We start from the raw sequence: 17,521 nt of genomic DNA on the forward strand, positions 1-17,521 counted from the left end.
CTTTTCTCAACCAGTATTTAAAGCAGTAATCTCAATCTCGTCTTTTTATGTTTCCTTAAGACCATTAAAGGTGGAGTCAGATATTCTGGAGAATGCTTGTTGTCAAAATCAGTGAATTTCTCCTCAAGATCAGAGCCTAGGCTATTTACTAACACCCTTTGTTTTTCAGCGCACACAGTACAGACAGGTAGCGGATCGAAATATTCACTGATTTTGCAAAAAGTGATTTTGACAACCACAATTTCTGACTCCACCTTTAAAGGTGAAGTGAGTGATATACTTATGTTAATATACAGTATCTCACAAAAGTGAGTACACCCCTCACATTTCTTCACATTTTTCTTTATATCTTTCCATGGGACAACACTGAATAAATGACACTTTAATACAATGTAAAGTAGTCAGTGCACAGCTTGTATAACAGTGTAAATTTACTGTCCCCTCAAAATAACTCGACACACAGCCATTAATGTCTAAACTGCTGGCAACAAAAGTGAGTACACCCCTTAGAAAATTTTTACAAATTGGGCCCAAAGTGTAAATATTTTGTGTGGCCACCATTATTTTCCAACACTGCCTTAACCCTCTTGGGCATGTAGTTCACTAGAGCTTCACAGGTTGCAACTGGAACCCTCTTCCACCCATTTATGACAGCATCACAGAGCTGGTGGATATTAAAGACCTTGCGCTCCTCCACCTTCCGTTTGAGGATGCCCCAAAGATGCTCAATAGGGTTTAGGTCTGGAGACATGCTTGGCCAGGCCATAACCTTTACCCTCAGCTTTTTTAGCAAGCCACTGGTCGTCTTGGAGGTGTGTTTGGGGTCGTTATCATGTTGCAATACCACCCTGCGGCCCAGTTTACGAAGGTTGAGTGCACATGGTCAGCGTCGTACACAGAGGTTGGCTTTGGAAAATAGACGTATGAGTGCTGCCAGCATTGCTGAAGGGCTTGAAGGGGTGGGGGGTCAACCTGTCAGTGCTCAGACCATACGCCGCACTCTGCATCATACTGGTCTGCATGGCTGTCATCCCAGAAGGAAGCCTATTCTAAAGATGATGCACAAGAAACCCCACAAAAAGTTTGCTGAAGACAAACAGACTACGTACATGGATTACTGCAACCATGTCCTGTGGTCTGATGAGACCAAAATACATTTATTTGGTTCAGATGGTGTTAAGAGTGTGGAGCGGCAACCAGGTGAGGAGTACAAAGACAAGTGTGTCTTGCCTAGAGTCAAGCATGGTGGTTGGAGTGTCATGGTCTGGGGCTGCATGAGTGCTGCCAGCACTGGGGATCTACAGTTCATTGAATTCTAACATGTACTGTGACATACTGAAGCAGAGCATGATCCCCTCCCTTCATAAACTGGGCTGCAGGGCAGTACTGCAACATGATAACGACCCCAAACACCCCTCCGAACGACCACTGGCTTGCTAAAGAAGCTGAGGGTAAAGGTTATGGACTGGCCAAGCATGTCTCCAGTCTTAAACCCTATTGAGCATCTTTGGGGCATCCTAAAACGGGAGATGGAGGAGCGCAAGGACTCTAATATCCACCAGCTCCTTGATGTCGTCATGAATGGGTAGAAGAGGGTTCCAGTTGCAACCTGTGAAGCTCTAGTGACCTACATGCCCAAGAGGGTTAAGGCAGTGCTAGAAAATAATGATGGCAAAACAAAATATTGACACTTTGGGCCCAATTTGGACATTTTTTCTTAGGTGTGTACTCACTTTTGTTGCCAGCAGTTTAGACATTAATGGCTGTGTGTCGAGTTATTTTGAGGGGACAGTAAATTTACACTGTTATACAAGCTGTACACTGACTACTTGACATTGTATCAAAGTGTCATTTATTCAGTGTTGTCGCATGGAAAGATATAATGAAATATTTGAAGAAATGTTAGGGGTGTACTCACTTTTGTGAGATACTGTACGTGTTCATTTGCTCTATATTCACACAGTGATCAGTTATATAGTGTGCGCGCTTCAGAACACAGTTCTCTCAGTCACCCGCTCTACATGTAATTGGCAAATAAACTTTTTGAGTATTCCACAACCTGATATCCAATCAGAAGAGAGAACGCTACAAACCGGCACGTCTCACTGCCGGTGCTCGCGCAGAGAGCGACAGAGGGGGGGATATTTATGCGCCTACAATGGCGGAGCAGGTAAAAATCCTTCCCAATGTCTGTTTTGATGGTTATCATGTTTTATCGCACTTACGGATCTGAGATGATGCTAGGTGACTCGCTGCGTGAAGCCCGCAACGCATTAATGTGGTGACGTAGGGACGAGGGAGGGGACTGCTAACTACAGTCACTGACAAGAAGTTAGCTAAAAGTACCATTTCGCTTACTGAACCTTTAAGACTAACACTAATAAAACATGATTTCATATGTATTCAATCCACACAATCTAACCACCTTAATCATGTGTTGTCGTTATTACAGACATTGCCCTACTGGCTCTTCTCGTGAGCTTCCCAGTCATCGGAGTGTTGGCGGTTCTGTTCATCGGCGTTCTGGTTCTACAGAAGCTGCGGCTCCAGACGCGGCTCGACGGCTCCTGCTGGTGGCTCATCAACTACAGCGACATCACCATCGTCAAGGGACCCGCAGTATGAGCGCTAAAGACTTAGTGGCCGTTTACACAGCAAAGTTTTCAACAATAATATGCAAAAGTATTTTTATGTTCTATTTTTAAAAACTTTAAGGAAAAACTTTAGTTTTTAGACCATTGTCATGTAAACGTAGCCTTAATGTATTGATGAAGGTAAAGATGATGGCCTGCTTTATGTGTTCAAAGATATGTTTGTGTCTCCTCCAGGGAACCCAGCCTTTATCTATAAGCACCACAAGTAGTCACTGTGGAAGCGGCGGCTCTCAGTCCAATTTCTCAAACAACAGCTTCGCCCTGGGGAAAGAACACATCTACACCACCATAGGTCTATACCAGGTATTTAAGTGAGAGATTAAAGGTGGCGTCAGCGATTCTGGAGAATGCTTGTTGTCAAAACCATGTTTTGTAAAAATCTGTGAATATTTCCGCACGATCCACAACCTGTCCATTATGTGTATGTGCTGGGAAAAAAAATCCAGTGTTAATGCACAGCGTTGGCTCTCTTAACTGGTATTTAAACAAAGGGGACCCACCGTAAATAGCAACATGCCTGTTCACAGAGCCTAGGCTGTGCATCAACACAGCATTATTTTCTCCTTCAGGAACTTGGAACCTTTTTGGTGGTTACTTCAAAAACCTAAAATTTTGGAGAGAGGGTACTAAATCTTAGTTTGGGACTGAATTGAGAAAGTGGGTGTTTTATTTCTTAAGAAATATATTTTTATTTGCAAGAGGAAGATTTTGATATTTTAAAGGTTACACAGTCGTACTTGAAGTAATTCTGAATTTGTAGTTTTATCTTTGATTGGAGAGTTTATTCATGAATGAACTTTGTTTATAATAGGCATGAATATGTGAATATTTTTCACCCTTTTTTTTTTTAGGGAAACCAAGTGGCCGTCAGGTACATCAACAACCACGTCAGCAGTAATTACCAGAAACCTTCAATTATCGCCGAGTTCAATGTGGTAATGTTGTTCAAGACCAAACATACCATCATACATTATTGGTTTATCTGTTTGTATTAATCCAGTTGAAGTTTACCTTAAAGAGTTATACAAAATGTTATTCTACCCTTGTAACTGTCAACCAGATATTATTGTTTATGAGATATTAGTCAAGGACTGAATTGTTTGAATTTATTTTGTGCCTAACCATCTTAAACTCTTCAAGACAGATGAAAGAGGTGAAACATGAGAACTTGGTGCAGTTCTTTGGTGTTTGTATTGAGCAGCCACATGTCTGCTTGGTCATCCAGTACTGCAAGAAAGGCAGTCTGAAGGTCTGTGTGGCACTTTGAATCCATATTTTAATGCATCATTACAGATCTGACACTTGAAATGTTAGCTAGACTACAGCTACGTATAGTAACTTTAATACATTATGAGTCTTACCTACGGCATAGAAAATCACCTAAAACAAGGGCTGGTGTTAATTTTGATATAACTTTTGTGTTCACCAAAATGGTTTCAAACAGTTATAATCTATAAAAATTAGCGTACATGTCGCTATTAATTGTTCATAAGATTTGAGGCAAAACTTGCACAAGATATTGTTGTTGCTGTGCGTAACGCTTGGTCAAAATAATAATATTTTATTCACAGTTGTATAAAGATTTTGTTTTAACCAAGATCTTTTGTGTGTAACTTTTAAATGTTGCCCACTCTTCACTGATGTATTTCTATGCAGGACATACTGAAGTCTACAGATGTTGATCTGGACGCGATGTTCAAACTGTCTTTTGCTTATGACATTGTCAATGTGAGTAGATTCATTTATACAGCATGTTTAAAGTTATTGCCACAAGTAGGTGGTTGGAAAGACATAACGGGTTTTTTAAGTGATCATATATAAATAAATACTATTAGTACACATTAATAAAATACATAACGTAAAATAGGGTCCAAGTCCGCACAATGCATTTTGATTTACATCTTTCATTTACTCAGTGTATTGCTCCAATTATTTGTAATGTATGTTTGAGTGCCCAGTACAAAGGCCTTGATGGTGTTTAATGGCCTTTTGCACACTGATGAAAATACAATTCTGGTTCATATGGTTGGTGAAAATGTATTCCTAGATAAATATCCTGAAAACTTAACAAAAAAAAACTGTACTTATAGGCTACTGCAGGGCTGATGTTTTATTTTACCCTACAATGGTAAATTCACGATTAGAACCTTTTCATTTGTGTTTTAGGGTATGGAGTACATTCACAAAAGTAACCTTAAATTTCATGGGAACCTGAAGCCCAGCACGTGTTTGGTGGACAGTCGACTCCAGATAAAACTCTCCGGCTTTGGACTGTGGGAGTTTAAATACGGAAGCAAAAACAAGATCAACTGTTTGGAAAACCCCGATTATGACGGTCAGTGGACCATTTACGAAGGTGTTTAGTGAAAATATAAGAGTGATCCTAATTATTAATGGATTTTGGGTTATTATAGCATGAAGTAGAAGTATTTGGAACCTAACCGTTCATTAGTTGCCATTAGTGTATATGGCTGTGTTGCAGAGATGTACTGGATGGCCCCGGAGCTCCTGAGACAAGTCGGCCTCCCGGTCAATGGAACGCCCAAAGCTGACATCTACAGCTTTGCCATCATCATGTGGGAACTCATGTACAGCTGTAAGGGAACCCCATATCAAGACTACAGCCTGGAGCCCAAAGGTTAGCCTTTCGGCATTCGCAACTCTTGCAAACATGAATGTCTTCAAAAGCACACAAAAATGTGTTAAAAAATGTAAGTTCATTACAATATATCCAATAGTTTCTGGGACATTTCAATTGGACAGAAATGGTAGATGGATTAACCTAAACGGCCAAACTGCTAGCGTGGCTAAAAAGGTCTCAAACCAGAAAAACCCAAATTGATTTAACACTACAATGATTCCTGCTTTCCTGCTACATGTTTTCCCCAGAGATAATGATGCAGTTGCGGACACCTTTCCAAGGGGAACCGCTCCGACCAATGCTGTCCGATCAGCTGTGTGAGGAGAGCATCAACTCGCTGCTAAGGGCCTGCTGGAGTGAAAAGCCCGACCACAGACCCCCGTTTGGGTCGATAAGGAGACAGCTGAGGGAAACCAGCCCAGATTGGTCAGGGATCTAAGATTTTTTAAACCTATAATATGCCCCAAATTACTGTGAAAGAATTGTTTTCTAATTTGCACCAACATAGGCCGTATTTTATGTAGTTACAAACTTACAAGAAGATAGCAATGAGAATCTGGGTTGCTTGTTGTTATAAACTAAAGAGAATGTATTGATTGCATACCTTTGAAAGGGCTTTAAAATCATCTAAATTATATATCAGCTCCTTAATAAATGTAGTGACTGGATATATGTTACAACAGCAAAAATGTCCTTGAGCTAATTTTGAAATAGTTTAGCAAATCTTGAATTAACACCCAAAAACTGTGAAATCATCATGATTATGATTTTTGTTTTGTTTTTACAATGTAGTCATGCAAATATACTTGACAATATGGTGGAAAAGTTGGAGAAATATGCAAATCACTTGGAGGAAGTGGTGGAGGAGAGGACCAATCAGCTCACAGCGGAGAAGACCCGTGCAGACAAACTTCTCTCCAGCATGTTACCAAGGTAACATTAGCAATTTAAGTAAACCCATGTAAGTATTATAACCATGTTGCTACCAGTTAAAGGTGGACTCAGTGATTCTGGAGAATGCTAGTTGTAAAAATCCCTTTTTGTCAAAATCAGCGAACTTCTCTTTATGATCCGCACCTGTCTGTACTGTGTGCGCTGAAAAAAAATCCAGTGTTAATACACAGACCAGGCTCTGTAAACTATTATAACAAAGGGTATGAAAACAAAGGGGGCTCACCATAGTTCGCAACATGCTCATTTACAGAGCCCTGACTGTGCATTAAAACCAGACGGACAGGTAGCAGATCATGTGGAAATATTCACTGACTTTGAAAAAAAAGTGATTTTCACTACAAGCATTCTCCAGAATCGCTGACTGCACCTTTAAATGGCTACTCCATGACGTCATCCCTTACCCTTACCATGTCAGCGCTTCATTGGTCGTAGGTACATCGCCGATCAGCTGATGGTGGGGAAATCAGTGGAGCCGCAAAGCTACGAAACAGTGACAATCTTCTTCTCTGACATCGTGGGTTTCACGTCCATGTGCTCCGTCAGCTCTGCCATGGAGGTGGTCACGTTCCTCAACGACCTCTACAGCCTCTTTGATGACATCATCAAGATGTACGATGTCTACAAGGTGAGTCAAACACAATTCTTTTTACTTTTTGTGTCTTATTTAAGTTTACGTGCTGGAGACAAGAACGGAATGTTGAGGCAAGAGATTTTGTAGGTGACCTGTGGTATTTATATTATTCAACCAAACAAAACGGTGTGATTTTTATTGCCGGTAGTGAATGTATGAATGAATATTTATAATTTTTGGAAATACATTTGCTGAGATTTAGATGAGGAGATCAATACCACACTCAGGTCTGTGTGGTAAATCATGCAAAATAGAACTTTGATTCACTTTTCTTGCGACAATTTGTACAGTAACAAAACTATGGTAAACTTTGGTTGTTTTCAAAAGTGCTATAAAAATATGTTTAGTCAGTAAGTTTATTTATTTATTTATTTATTTGTTTATTTAACAGGGACAATGCACAGCACATAAGCAGTACCAGATTTAGCTATAAGCTAATTTTCATCTGTAGTCCCTGGACAGGAAACAGAGTAATACATCTCTGTCAAAAAGGGAAACCTAAGTATAAAAACAATAACACACAATTTCACAACAGTAAAACATAACACAATACGACATTAAAATCACAACATTAAGACACCACAACAACAACATCACAACAGTAAGACACCAAGACAACAGGACATCACAACATTAAGAAAACAATCTATGGATGATGGGTGCATGCTTGGGTTGATTTCAGCCATGATTTCATTTTACTTTTAAAACCAGCAAAGGTGTTCCACTCTCTTATCTCAATTGGTATTGAGTTCCAAGATTTAGTGGCTCTCACTGAAAATACAGACATGCCAAACTCAGTGGACCTGTGCTGTACTACACAGTCCCCTCTGTTAGACGTTCTAGTTACCCTATTGTCTGTGCGCAGTGACACAAACTCCTTTAATGGAGGAGCAGCCAAAGTAATAGCAACTAATCTGTGAATCTTTACTAGGTGGAAACAATAGGCGATGCATACATGGTAGCCAGTGGTCTGCCTATCAGCAACGGCAACAATCACGCTTTGGAGATATCCACAATGGCTCTGCATTTCCTGAGTGTGGTCAAGGTCTTCAAAATCCGCCATATGCCTTCTGAGAGTCTGGCCATTCGCGTCGGGATTCACTCTGGTAAGAGACAACAAGAAGCTTGTAATGATGTGCAAGAACTCTGCAGAAGGTTGTATATGAAATAATCAACATTTGAGAAACTTGAATGTGTACCTATAAAATCATTTGTGTATTGGTTTTATAGGTCCAGTGGTTGCTGGAGTGGTCGGCACCACCATGCCTCGCTACTGTCTGTTTGGCGACACGGTGAACATGGCCTCTCGCATGGAGAGTAACAGCTTACGTGAGTTAACTGAAGTAACGCCTTTGCAGAAGATATTTATTAAAATCATTAAAAATTGTAAGTACAATTTGTTCTTGAGGGAAACAATTCGACAAATAGCAGAAACATTTATGGTCTCAAGAGAATAAATTATGATGACTTTGGTGATTTACTGACTTTCCAAGAGTAGCATCATGTAAAATAGTTTTTTTTTAATAAATAAAAACAGTCAATAACTACACATTTACATTAACACGTTCTCCTCAACTACAGCTTTACTTAATTGATTAATGCTACACAATATTTAGCTAACATGCTATACTTAGATAGTGAATCTGGTAGATATGTTTCTGAGCATTTTAGCATACAGCTCGAATCACTACTGTGTCTAACTACAGCTGAAATTGTCAAAACGTTAAATGCTGAATCTAAAAAATATGCCTTTAGATTGATTGTCACTTACTTCTGTATATTTTACACAGCCATGAAGATTCACATATCTCAGTGCACGGCCGACGTTCTTGACATATTTGGAACATTTGAATTTGAGGAAAGAGGGGAAATCGAAATGAAGGTGAGTTTACCGTCTCCATGGGTTTTTGTTTAACTAAACAATGTACAACCTTTGTATTTTTTTCTGACAAGTGAGTGTGTGTGTGTCTTTGACAGGGCAAAGGGTCTCATAAGACCTACTGGCTTCTGAACAAACGTGGATTCAATCCTCCTCTTATGGCTCTCAGCCCTCCACCAGTTGGCAGTCTCCATCTACCAACGGAGGTAATGTTAAGGCCCATCACAGCCCGTTTTAAATGTAAACACCCCAACAGAGACATGTCAAGCACTCCGTCTCCAAGCACAGTCAGTATGTGTAGTATTTTTTGTTTAAGGTGGAGAAGTGATTCGGGAGATGCTTGTTGTCAAAATCACTTTGTCAAAATCAGTGAATGAGAGAATTTCCTCACAATGCTCTACCTGTCCTACTGTGTGTTAATCTGGTTAATACACAGCCTAGACTCTGTAAACGGACATGTTGCTAGCTATTGTGGGCCTTTTGTTTACGTACCCATTAACTGAGTCTAGACTGTGTATGAATACTGGACTTTTCCAGCGCAAACACACACTCACAGGTAAAATATCGTGAGGAGATTTTCACTAAATTTTGACAAAAGGTGATTTTGTCGCTGACTCCACCTTAAAGTGGTGTTGCATTTTGACCTTAATTTCTCATATCTCTGCTCCAGAAACTACGAACGGCCAGAGCAGCTGAGAAGAAACAACCGAAAAGCTCGATGCCCACAGTGAACATTTGAAGAACAAGTTGAAATTAAAAGTTTGGTTCCTCCAACTATAAAAGAAGAAAGAAGACTGGAGGTGAAATGTGGACTGACACTGGAAGAAAAATTATAAACACTGACTTTACAAGAAGCGAAAACAGAGCTGAGAAACTGGATTACAACACCTTTGTTTTGGACTCTCTTAAAGGTTCAGTAAGAGGAATGGTCAGTTTAGCTAACTTCCTGTCAGTGACTGCAGTTAGCAGTCCCCTCCCTCGTCCCCACGTCACCATATTAATGCACTGCGGTCTTCAAGCAGCGAGTAATCTAGCATCGTCTCAGATAAGTAAGTGTGATAAAACATGATAAAAACCATCAAAACAGACATTGGGAAGGATTTTTACCTGCTCCGCCATTGTAAGCGCATAAACATTCACCCATCTGTCGCTCTGCGCGTGCACCGGCAATGAGACGGGTGCTGGTTTGTAGCGTTCTCTCTTTTGATTGGATATAATTTTTGGGATCCGTGAAAAGTTTATTTGCCGATTACATGCAGAGCGGTTGACTGAGAGATCGGCTTTATGAAACGCGCACATTATGTAAGTCAGTGGTTCTCAATTATTTTCTGTCATGCCCCCCCTAGGGAACAGACATTTTTTCGCACCCCCCCTAAATTGAAATACTATTGAGAACCTGCTAATATTTATTTATTTATCTGTACAAATCCACTGAATGAGTTTCTGGCACGAGCATTCTTCATACAATCACCTTACTATCAAATTAGATTAAAAAATTAGCTGAGATAACTTCTGCAGCAACTTAAAAAAAATAGAAGTTCAGTTTATTAGCTCAATTTGTAACATTTAAACAAGACTGCTCAGTCTGTGTGAATCTCATGACAGAGAAACAAGAGCAAATGATTCACTGAGGTTTGCATTTAATTCAAAACATGTTCGTAAACATAGTTAAGGTGGTGTTTTTTTATTATTATAGGCCAATATGCCTTCTGTGATGCGATTACCAATAATTAATTAATGTTATTATTAGTCTACTTGCTTGATGTCTTTTTAAATAGCCTACAGAGACACTTGGAGACACAGACTGCAAATCGCGGCCTTCCGCGCGGATGTGACCATACACAAGCACACATTGCGCTTGCTAGCACTTAAAAAAGTTTTTTTTTTTGGTCAGTTGGAAATCAAGGCAGCCCACGCCCCCCCCCCTGAGAACTCATGGCGCCCCCCCAGGGGGGCGCGCCCCACCATTTCAGAAGCACTGATGTAAGTGATCACTGTATGAGTAAAGAGCGATTTAACACTTATATTAACATAAATACATCGCTTACTTCACCTTTAAACAAGAGTAAAGATATTTTTTAAATTTTAGTTTCCTTGTTACTTTGGTACTATTAAACCCTTTTACAAAGGATTATTTACTTCAGTGCTACAATACAAAATGCTACCGTTATTTGTAGCATACTGTATATTTACTTGACTAGATGATAATGGAACAGTTTATGTTAGAGTATTGTATTTTTTCTTGGGGCTGTAATGTTGAATCTCAATATAGAGAATTTCAGGATTTGATTGTGCACAGTTTGGAAAGCATGGTGTCATAAATTGACCAACTTTAGGTTTTTTAAAACCAGAATTCTGCACAAATTTCTTTTCTGCAAAAGTACTCTAATGCAAAATTAATTATATGAATTAATGTGTTCATCACTTTAATGTTACAGCTGGTAAAGGTGGAGCAAATTGAAATTTATTTATTTATTTATTTATGAATGAAGAGGTAGCTTATGAGTTTCACCAAAGGATCAATACATGTTTATCTTAATCTTGAAAAATGCATCATAATATGTTTATTTATATATAGTATTGTATACATTAATTGTATTATTAATCTGATTCTGCAAAATAACTGAAATTATATTTAAAAAAAAAGTAGCATCAAATGGAAATACTCAAGTAAAGTACAAGTACCTTAAAATTACTCACTAGACTCGAGTAAAGAATGTAGTTACTTTACAGCAATGGGGCTTGTCTTGTTGGTGAATCATCATAATTATATTTATGTTTACAGAAAAAGAAAAAGAGGGATTTTTATATGAATACTAAAATATGTTAGTATATTTTTACATATATTTAGCATCTAACGGGTAGATACAAATTAATACAATTATAGCTTGTAAAATGCACTTTTTTTATTTTTACAATCACAAAACTTTTTAACCTGCACTATATTTAAATATTTTCTTTTGCATAATTGGATTTTGTTTCAGTATGTGTGGAAGTTAGTGAGAAAACAGCTTTTACAACAAAAATAATTTAATTTATAACAAAAGCTAATGAGAATCATTGACACTGGTGAGTTTGTAGCAATTCCAATTGCATGCAATGTGTTTTTATTTAGTGCTGCTGCAACAAATAAACAACAGATGGTTTTAATTCCAATAAGATTTGATGGGTGAAGAAGTGTTTTTATAAGATACGGCATTGTTACACATTTAATCAAATGTTCTAGGTAATAATATAAGACATATCAAGGAATGTTTATGTTTATTGTATTGACAATTTCTGGATTTAATCAACTCATTTGTTTATTTTCTAACATTGTGAGGAAGATATTTTAAAGGTGTTTGCATAATTTAAAACAAAAGGGGAGAAGGATACATGTTTGGCAAGCAATTTCCACTCATCTTTATTGGAGAAAAGCAGTGAAGTAATGTAGGTAACATTAAAAAGGATCATCCAAAGTTTCAATAAATGAGCTAATTACAAACATTAGTAAGACAATGGACAGACAGTCATTCACTTGAGTGTGGGGAGAGGAATGTTTTCATATGCTCCCTGAGTCCTGTGACACTCCCCTCTGTGTGTTTATGTGTAAATGAAAAAAAAAAAAAAGTTTTACTAGATTCTTGAGCCGTTGACTAAATCACAACAAGTGTTTATCAGCACCAACAGCAGGATGAATAGTGACGTGCCTGTGGTGACAAAAGCAAATAAAGAACAGTGCAGATAACAATTAAGAAAACAACTTTACCAAGATTACTTTTACTTTTTACTTAACTGCAACCATTTTGTGCACAAAACATACACGGATCTTTGAAAAACACTGTTCTGTTATTAATTAAACCACCAAACAGTTTAGCCACAGTTATCACTGCATCACATGTGTTTACCTTTAATGTGTCCGTTATTTGAGGACCCATTACCTGTCAAGAGAAATAGACAATAAATCATGTAATTCTTTTGAAGTAAATGTAATTTTATTTATTAAAAGAACCCTTCAGATATTAATTAATATCCCGAGCAGAATATTGTTTTAATGTATTTTGATATGTGTGGAGCATTAACCTGAAATGCAACATGGTGTACTGTACCTTTAATTTGAAACTCAGCAGTCAGGATCCCCCCACTCGGTTCTGCCTCAGAGGGCAGACTTCGGGCAGAGCAGGGGCCCTTTAAGTACAGTAAATGAGTAAGAGTTCTCAGTTAATGGCACCATTACATGGTAACAAATGACAAAAAGTTGGATCATAACTGTATAGAAAGGATTAAATAGATAATAAATATCCCTTTTTATATCATATTAAGTGTTGTACTCACGGGCTGACAGACGAGCCTCTCTCCATCGCAGACCTGGACCTCACAGTGGAGCCAGACGGTCGACACTTTCTCCAGCCGTTGGAAGCGGAAAGAGTTGAACTTAAACATGGAACGGCTGTCTTTGGCGTTCTCAAAAATAGTCACGGTGTTGTCAGAGGAGCAGCTGTTGAAGGACGAAAACTGTTTCACACATAGTGGCGTGGAAAAGCACTATTTCTCATTCTACTAAACTGTAAATATCACACAGGAATTTAGTGGAATCAGCTCAACTTTTACCATGAACTAATTGTGAAGGTTTTATAAATTTCAAATTAAGTCAACGTAATACACTTGAATTGTCTTGGGACATGGATTTCTGATTTAATCAGCATATAAGTAGACCTAAAATGAAGCAATGTTTCAGGCTTGAAACTCTCCAAAGACCCTGACTTTTTTAAGTTTTTAAAAACTTACATGAATGTAAACTTGCTGTTGAACTGTTAGTGAAACAATATTTTGAGCCATTTGAATTAGTTTTTTCAGGTTCTGTGAACTTAACTAAGTTGGGTTTACATTGAAACTTTCGAGCAAACAAATTAAATAAATGTAGTCCAGTTTACTTATATATTTGAATTGTTGTCCAAATGTTGTCCATTGTACCTGTTAATGATGAGACTCCACCTCTTCTTGTCTGTTGAGTAAGGAGTAGGAGTTGCCCAGCAGTTGTTAATCACAACCTTGAATCTGAAAAAACATCATAGTTAGTACTGAGAGGGGCATATCCTCTGTAATATAACAGAACATAATCTAATGATGATTAATTTGTGATTTGTTTGTACCTGTTACTTAGTCCTTTTGCCTCGATGCCCATGAAGACCTCGGATCCAATCTCGGAAGTATCGATCACATAGGGAGCGTCCTTGGCATACAGGAACTTTGAATTCTACAAAAATATAATTTGTTTTATATTTCTTCCTCAGACAGTGCTTGACACACTTTACAATGAATGACCATTACAAGGGTTAATTAATTATAACACATCTTAAAATTACAAAATTACATTTAACATGTTGCAAAAGGCTTCCACTGGTGAAACTTGAGTGTAATCGGCCACTCACCGTGAAGACATTCATAGACAACTGTGATCTAAAAGTGCCTAAACTCCCGTTGTTGACATAAACTGTTGCCACTCTGGAAAAAGCAGAGGGTTTAGTAAAAACACTGCAAGTCATTGGGTTAGAATGAACATATCTCCCACACAGTGACTGTGGTTGCATCGTGTCACAGGTTAATGCTTACCTTTGACTGAAGACTGCGTTATTTACCAGGTAGGCTGCTCGGTACACACAGCTGAAGGTGTAGTTGACGGGCTGGTTTCTGACAGTCAACGTAGTATCGTTGGACACTATGGAGTTATAGAAGATGTACTTGGGGTCTTTGCCGGGCATGAACTGTGGAAAACAATTGTGGAGAAATATTTCAAAAGCTGGGCAGAAAAACTCTTCACGGCTAGACACTATAGTTAATGTGACCCAGCACTTAAATACCTCAATACTTGGCATCTCACCTCAGATTGTGTGCCGCAGTATGAGTTGTTTTTGGGCGTCAGGTCTGAGATAATGAAGCGATAGTAGCCCGGGCTGTGTATTCCAGAGTAACAGACTCCACCAAGGGAAAGCTGTTCAATCTCCCAGCCGTAGGGACACTCTGGGACGTTGGCAATGATGGCGTTGGGGAAACATGACACCATAACATAGTCTGATATAAGACAAACAAAAATAAAGTATTATTTAGTGTCTTCACTTAAGACTTTATTTGCACGAAAAGTAATGTGTCACTCTTTATCTTCAGATTAATATTATTATTTTTTTTTACAGATTTTGGTTTTTGGTGCCATTTTTGCTTTTATGAAATGGGGCAAAGAGGGGAATGACATGCAGAGAACGACCCGGGCTGGATTGGAACTGAAATTGACAAAATGATTGCTTAGATTTTACGATGGTCTACTTGAGATCCACAGAACATCCTGTGTTTTGTTCTGTTAATATGCCAAAAGCATAAAAGTACTAACTAATTGTTTTACATCAGGAACGTTACCTGCTTTTTGGGGAGAGCATGTCCAAGCAACAGGCAAAAGCATTAAAAATGCACCAACAGAAGCCATTCTGAAACTGCTGCAAAGACAGATTTAAGAAAATTACACACTAGCAATGACAGAATATTTAAACATGACATATAATAATGTAAATATGTTGGAAACTCACCTGTGGGGGGGAAGAACACCTTTGATTTGTCGGATGTCAGAGGTTCCTCATGGCGTTTGAACAGATTACCAGCACCAATGACTCTACAAGTAACGTCCTGACAATTTAAGGAGGCGTTTTATACGGTCACAGGTGAAGGTAGTCAACTTTCCCCCATTCTCCCTTCTCTACTTAATCCCCCCAGCAAGGATTGGTTGAAGAGCTCCATTGTGGGACTGCTCACAAAAGCTCTCTGTGCTGCTCGTACATTGACTTTCAAATGAGCAGCGTCTCACAGGGGCAGCTCTCTTAAGGTGCTTAAGTCACATTTTCACGAGATGGACATTCAGATGTTTGTAGGTGGTTTGTATTACCTTTGGACAGAGCAAAGCTAGTTTTTAAACCATGTTACGAGTCTCTATGTTAAGCTAAGCTAACCGGCTGATGGCTGAACCTTTATACACAATGGGCAGATATAAGATTTGTTTCGATCTTCTCACTAAACTTTCCACCAGAAAGCGTATTAGAAATTTTCCCAAAATTACAAACAATTCCTTTCACCAAGAAATCTATTCAGATACCAAATCCCTTTTATACTGGACAGATGTAGTTTAACAGCATGTCCCAGACACATTTTAAGGACAGGAACATTAAGGTAAACAGAGGAACAGACAGCCCTGTTCCTTTTATTTGTTGCATTTGCCAAAGAGTACAAAACGTTCTCGAACAGTATACCATTTAAGAAGCTAAATAGTGCAAACAGACATGGATGGATTGCTTCAAAATGTGATGGTAGCTTAGATAAGAGCCGGCCGTCACTAGTAACTAGTGTTCTTAAATGGAGATGATAGGCCTGTGTATTCAGTAATCTAAGGTTTCACACAGTCTTGTGCTATTAGATATCACTTTTGTCTCGTCAGCCTTTCTTATGTCTGTGAACGGTGTGTTCTCATTGGCCTGTGTCATGTTGGCTTGAACTTCAGTAGCTTTACTTTTGATGTAAAGAATGAGCAATATTATTAATGTCTACTCAGCTGGCAGTGTCTCATGATTTATGTTCGAAATCTTCAAAGAAACAGAATGAGGTGAAAATCTACAATGCTTGTTATGCCACTAAAGCACAAGAAAAGTTTTAAATCTTTCTGATTTTTTAACAGTTCAATTCACGCAAAAGTCCTAATGATGAGGGCTGTAAAACGATACCAAAGAGGTTAGACACTAATGTCCTTCACAGAACAAGTAAGCCACCCAGCAGAGGACGAGGCAAACCGCATACACTTAGCATCTGAATGGAGCGACTGGGGATTTAGTAAGGAGTAGTCCAAAGAAGATCCCAATCTAAGAAACTGGTCAGGGGACAGCTAGCGTTACAGCATTTGGTGATGCTAACAATTGGGAACCACAAGACTCCACCGTGTTATGCAACTGTGGCCTACAATCCAAGAAACGTGCTAGGAGGAGACAGTTGATTCTACAAAACATGAGGCCAATAAAAGTAATGGATTCTGATTGACAAAAGTTCACAGTAGAGAAAAGTAGCGTAATTCATTTCTCCACTGTTTGTTTGGAGTTCTCCAAACTTATTGTCGTTGACCAAATGTTACGACGGAGATGTGAAGGCATTTTGTAAAGGAAAAAACTAGTTTGATTTTGGAGGTTGAAATTAAATGTATTACTTTAATCTCATGATATTATCACCTTTTTTCTCAAAATAATTTGTTTCCCAACAGTGTGTGAACCAGTGAAAAAAGTTCAGTTTTAACAATATGCTTTACATTTGAGTTTGGTGTGTTATTATTACAAACCAACGTTACATCCCGCATATGTTCACCACAAGAGAGCAGTAAAACCTTTCCCTCTATACACTGTCTTTCTTATGTGTATTTATTACTGATTATGAATGATCTTGACAGCTTTAAAATGAACTGTAGTAAGTATAGCAGTATTAAAAAAACAAAAAAAATGTTTTTTGGGGTAATATTTATTTTTATTCTTTAGATTGAAGGAGAATAGACATCTATAGACATAATCAAAGATCAATAAATGCATGAGAAAGATACTGAATGAGACACTGTTGCATTGTTGAGCCCAGCTATGTAGATATGGTAGTGCTTTGGTCAAAGTTTACATAATGAAATAGTAATAAAAAACATACTTGCTATAAGACACGAATAAGAACATGCAGTTATACAACAAATTTTTAAATGCATAATTTTTTTATATACA

General features: G+C 38.3%; 3 protein-coding genes across 3 annotated transcripts in view; 1 reads left to right on the forward strand and 2 right to left on the reverse strand.

The window, feature by feature from the left end:
• The window catches only part of acsl5 (acyl-CoA synthetase long chain family member 5), a gene marked incomplete at its 3' end in the record, with an annotated part of 26,087 nt that extends 19,402 nt beyond the window's left edge, over positions 1 to 6,685 (reverse strand). Inside the window, exon 1 of the mRNA XM_080049471.1 lies at positions 6,657 to 6,685. The remainder of the gene's footprint in view (positions 1 to 6,656) is intronic.
• Positions 1 to 9,498, forward strand: part of gucy2g (guanylate cyclase 2g) — a gene marked incomplete at both ends in the record, with an annotated part of 14,573 nt that extends 5,075 nt beyond the window's left edge. Inside the window, 15 exons of the mRNA XM_080049646.1 lie at positions 2,453 to 2,619; positions 2,829 to 2,957; positions 3,506 to 3,589; positions 3,799 to 3,903; positions 4,311 to 4,382; positions 4,821 to 4,989; positions 5,137 to 5,292; positions 5,544 to 5,721; positions 6,088 to 6,228; positions 6,682 to 6,874; positions 7,812 to 7,986; positions 8,111 to 8,209; positions 8,671 to 8,762; positions 8,858 to 8,965; positions 9,430 to 9,498. Coding sequence (XP_079905772.1) covers positions 2,453 to 2,619; positions 2,829 to 2,957; positions 3,506 to 3,589; positions 3,799 to 3,903; positions 4,311 to 4,382; positions 4,821 to 4,989; positions 5,137 to 5,292; positions 5,544 to 5,721; positions 6,088 to 6,228; positions 6,682 to 6,874; positions 7,812 to 7,986; positions 8,111 to 8,209; positions 8,671 to 8,762; positions 8,858 to 8,965; positions 9,430 to 9,498 — 1,937 coding nt within the window. The remainder of the gene's footprint in view (positions 1 to 2,452; positions 2,620 to 2,828; positions 2,958 to 3,505; positions 3,590 to 3,798; positions 3,904 to 4,310; positions 4,383 to 4,820; positions 4,990 to 5,136; positions 5,293 to 5,543; positions 5,722 to 6,087; positions 6,229 to 6,681; positions 6,875 to 7,811; positions 7,987 to 8,110; positions 8,210 to 8,670; positions 8,763 to 8,857; positions 8,966 to 9,429) is intronic.
• A 2,876-nt stretch (positions 9,499 to 12,374) lies between these two features.
• On the reverse strand, positions 12,375 to 15,216 carry tectb (tectorin beta; the record flags this gene model as incomplete). Its single annotated transcript, XM_080048827.1, has 10 exons — positions 12,375 to 12,448; positions 12,647 to 12,679; positions 12,848 to 12,926; positions 13,074 to 13,236; positions 13,713 to 13,796; positions 13,892 to 13,995; positions 14,171 to 14,243; positions 14,352 to 14,503; positions 14,620 to 14,810; positions 15,150 to 15,216. 10 exons carry the CDS (start codon positions 15,214 to 15,216, stop codon positions 12,375 to 12,377), a joined length of 1,020 nt encoding a protein of 339 aa, XP_079904953.1.
• Positions 15,217 to 17,521: the final 2,305 nt, after the last annotated feature.

This window comes from Ammodytes marinus (assembly GCF_949987685.1).
Source record: "Ammodytes marinus genome assembly, chromosome: 20".
NCBI lineage: Eukaryota > Metazoa > Chordata > Actinopteri > Uranoscopiformes > Ammodytidae > Ammodytes > Ammodytes marinus.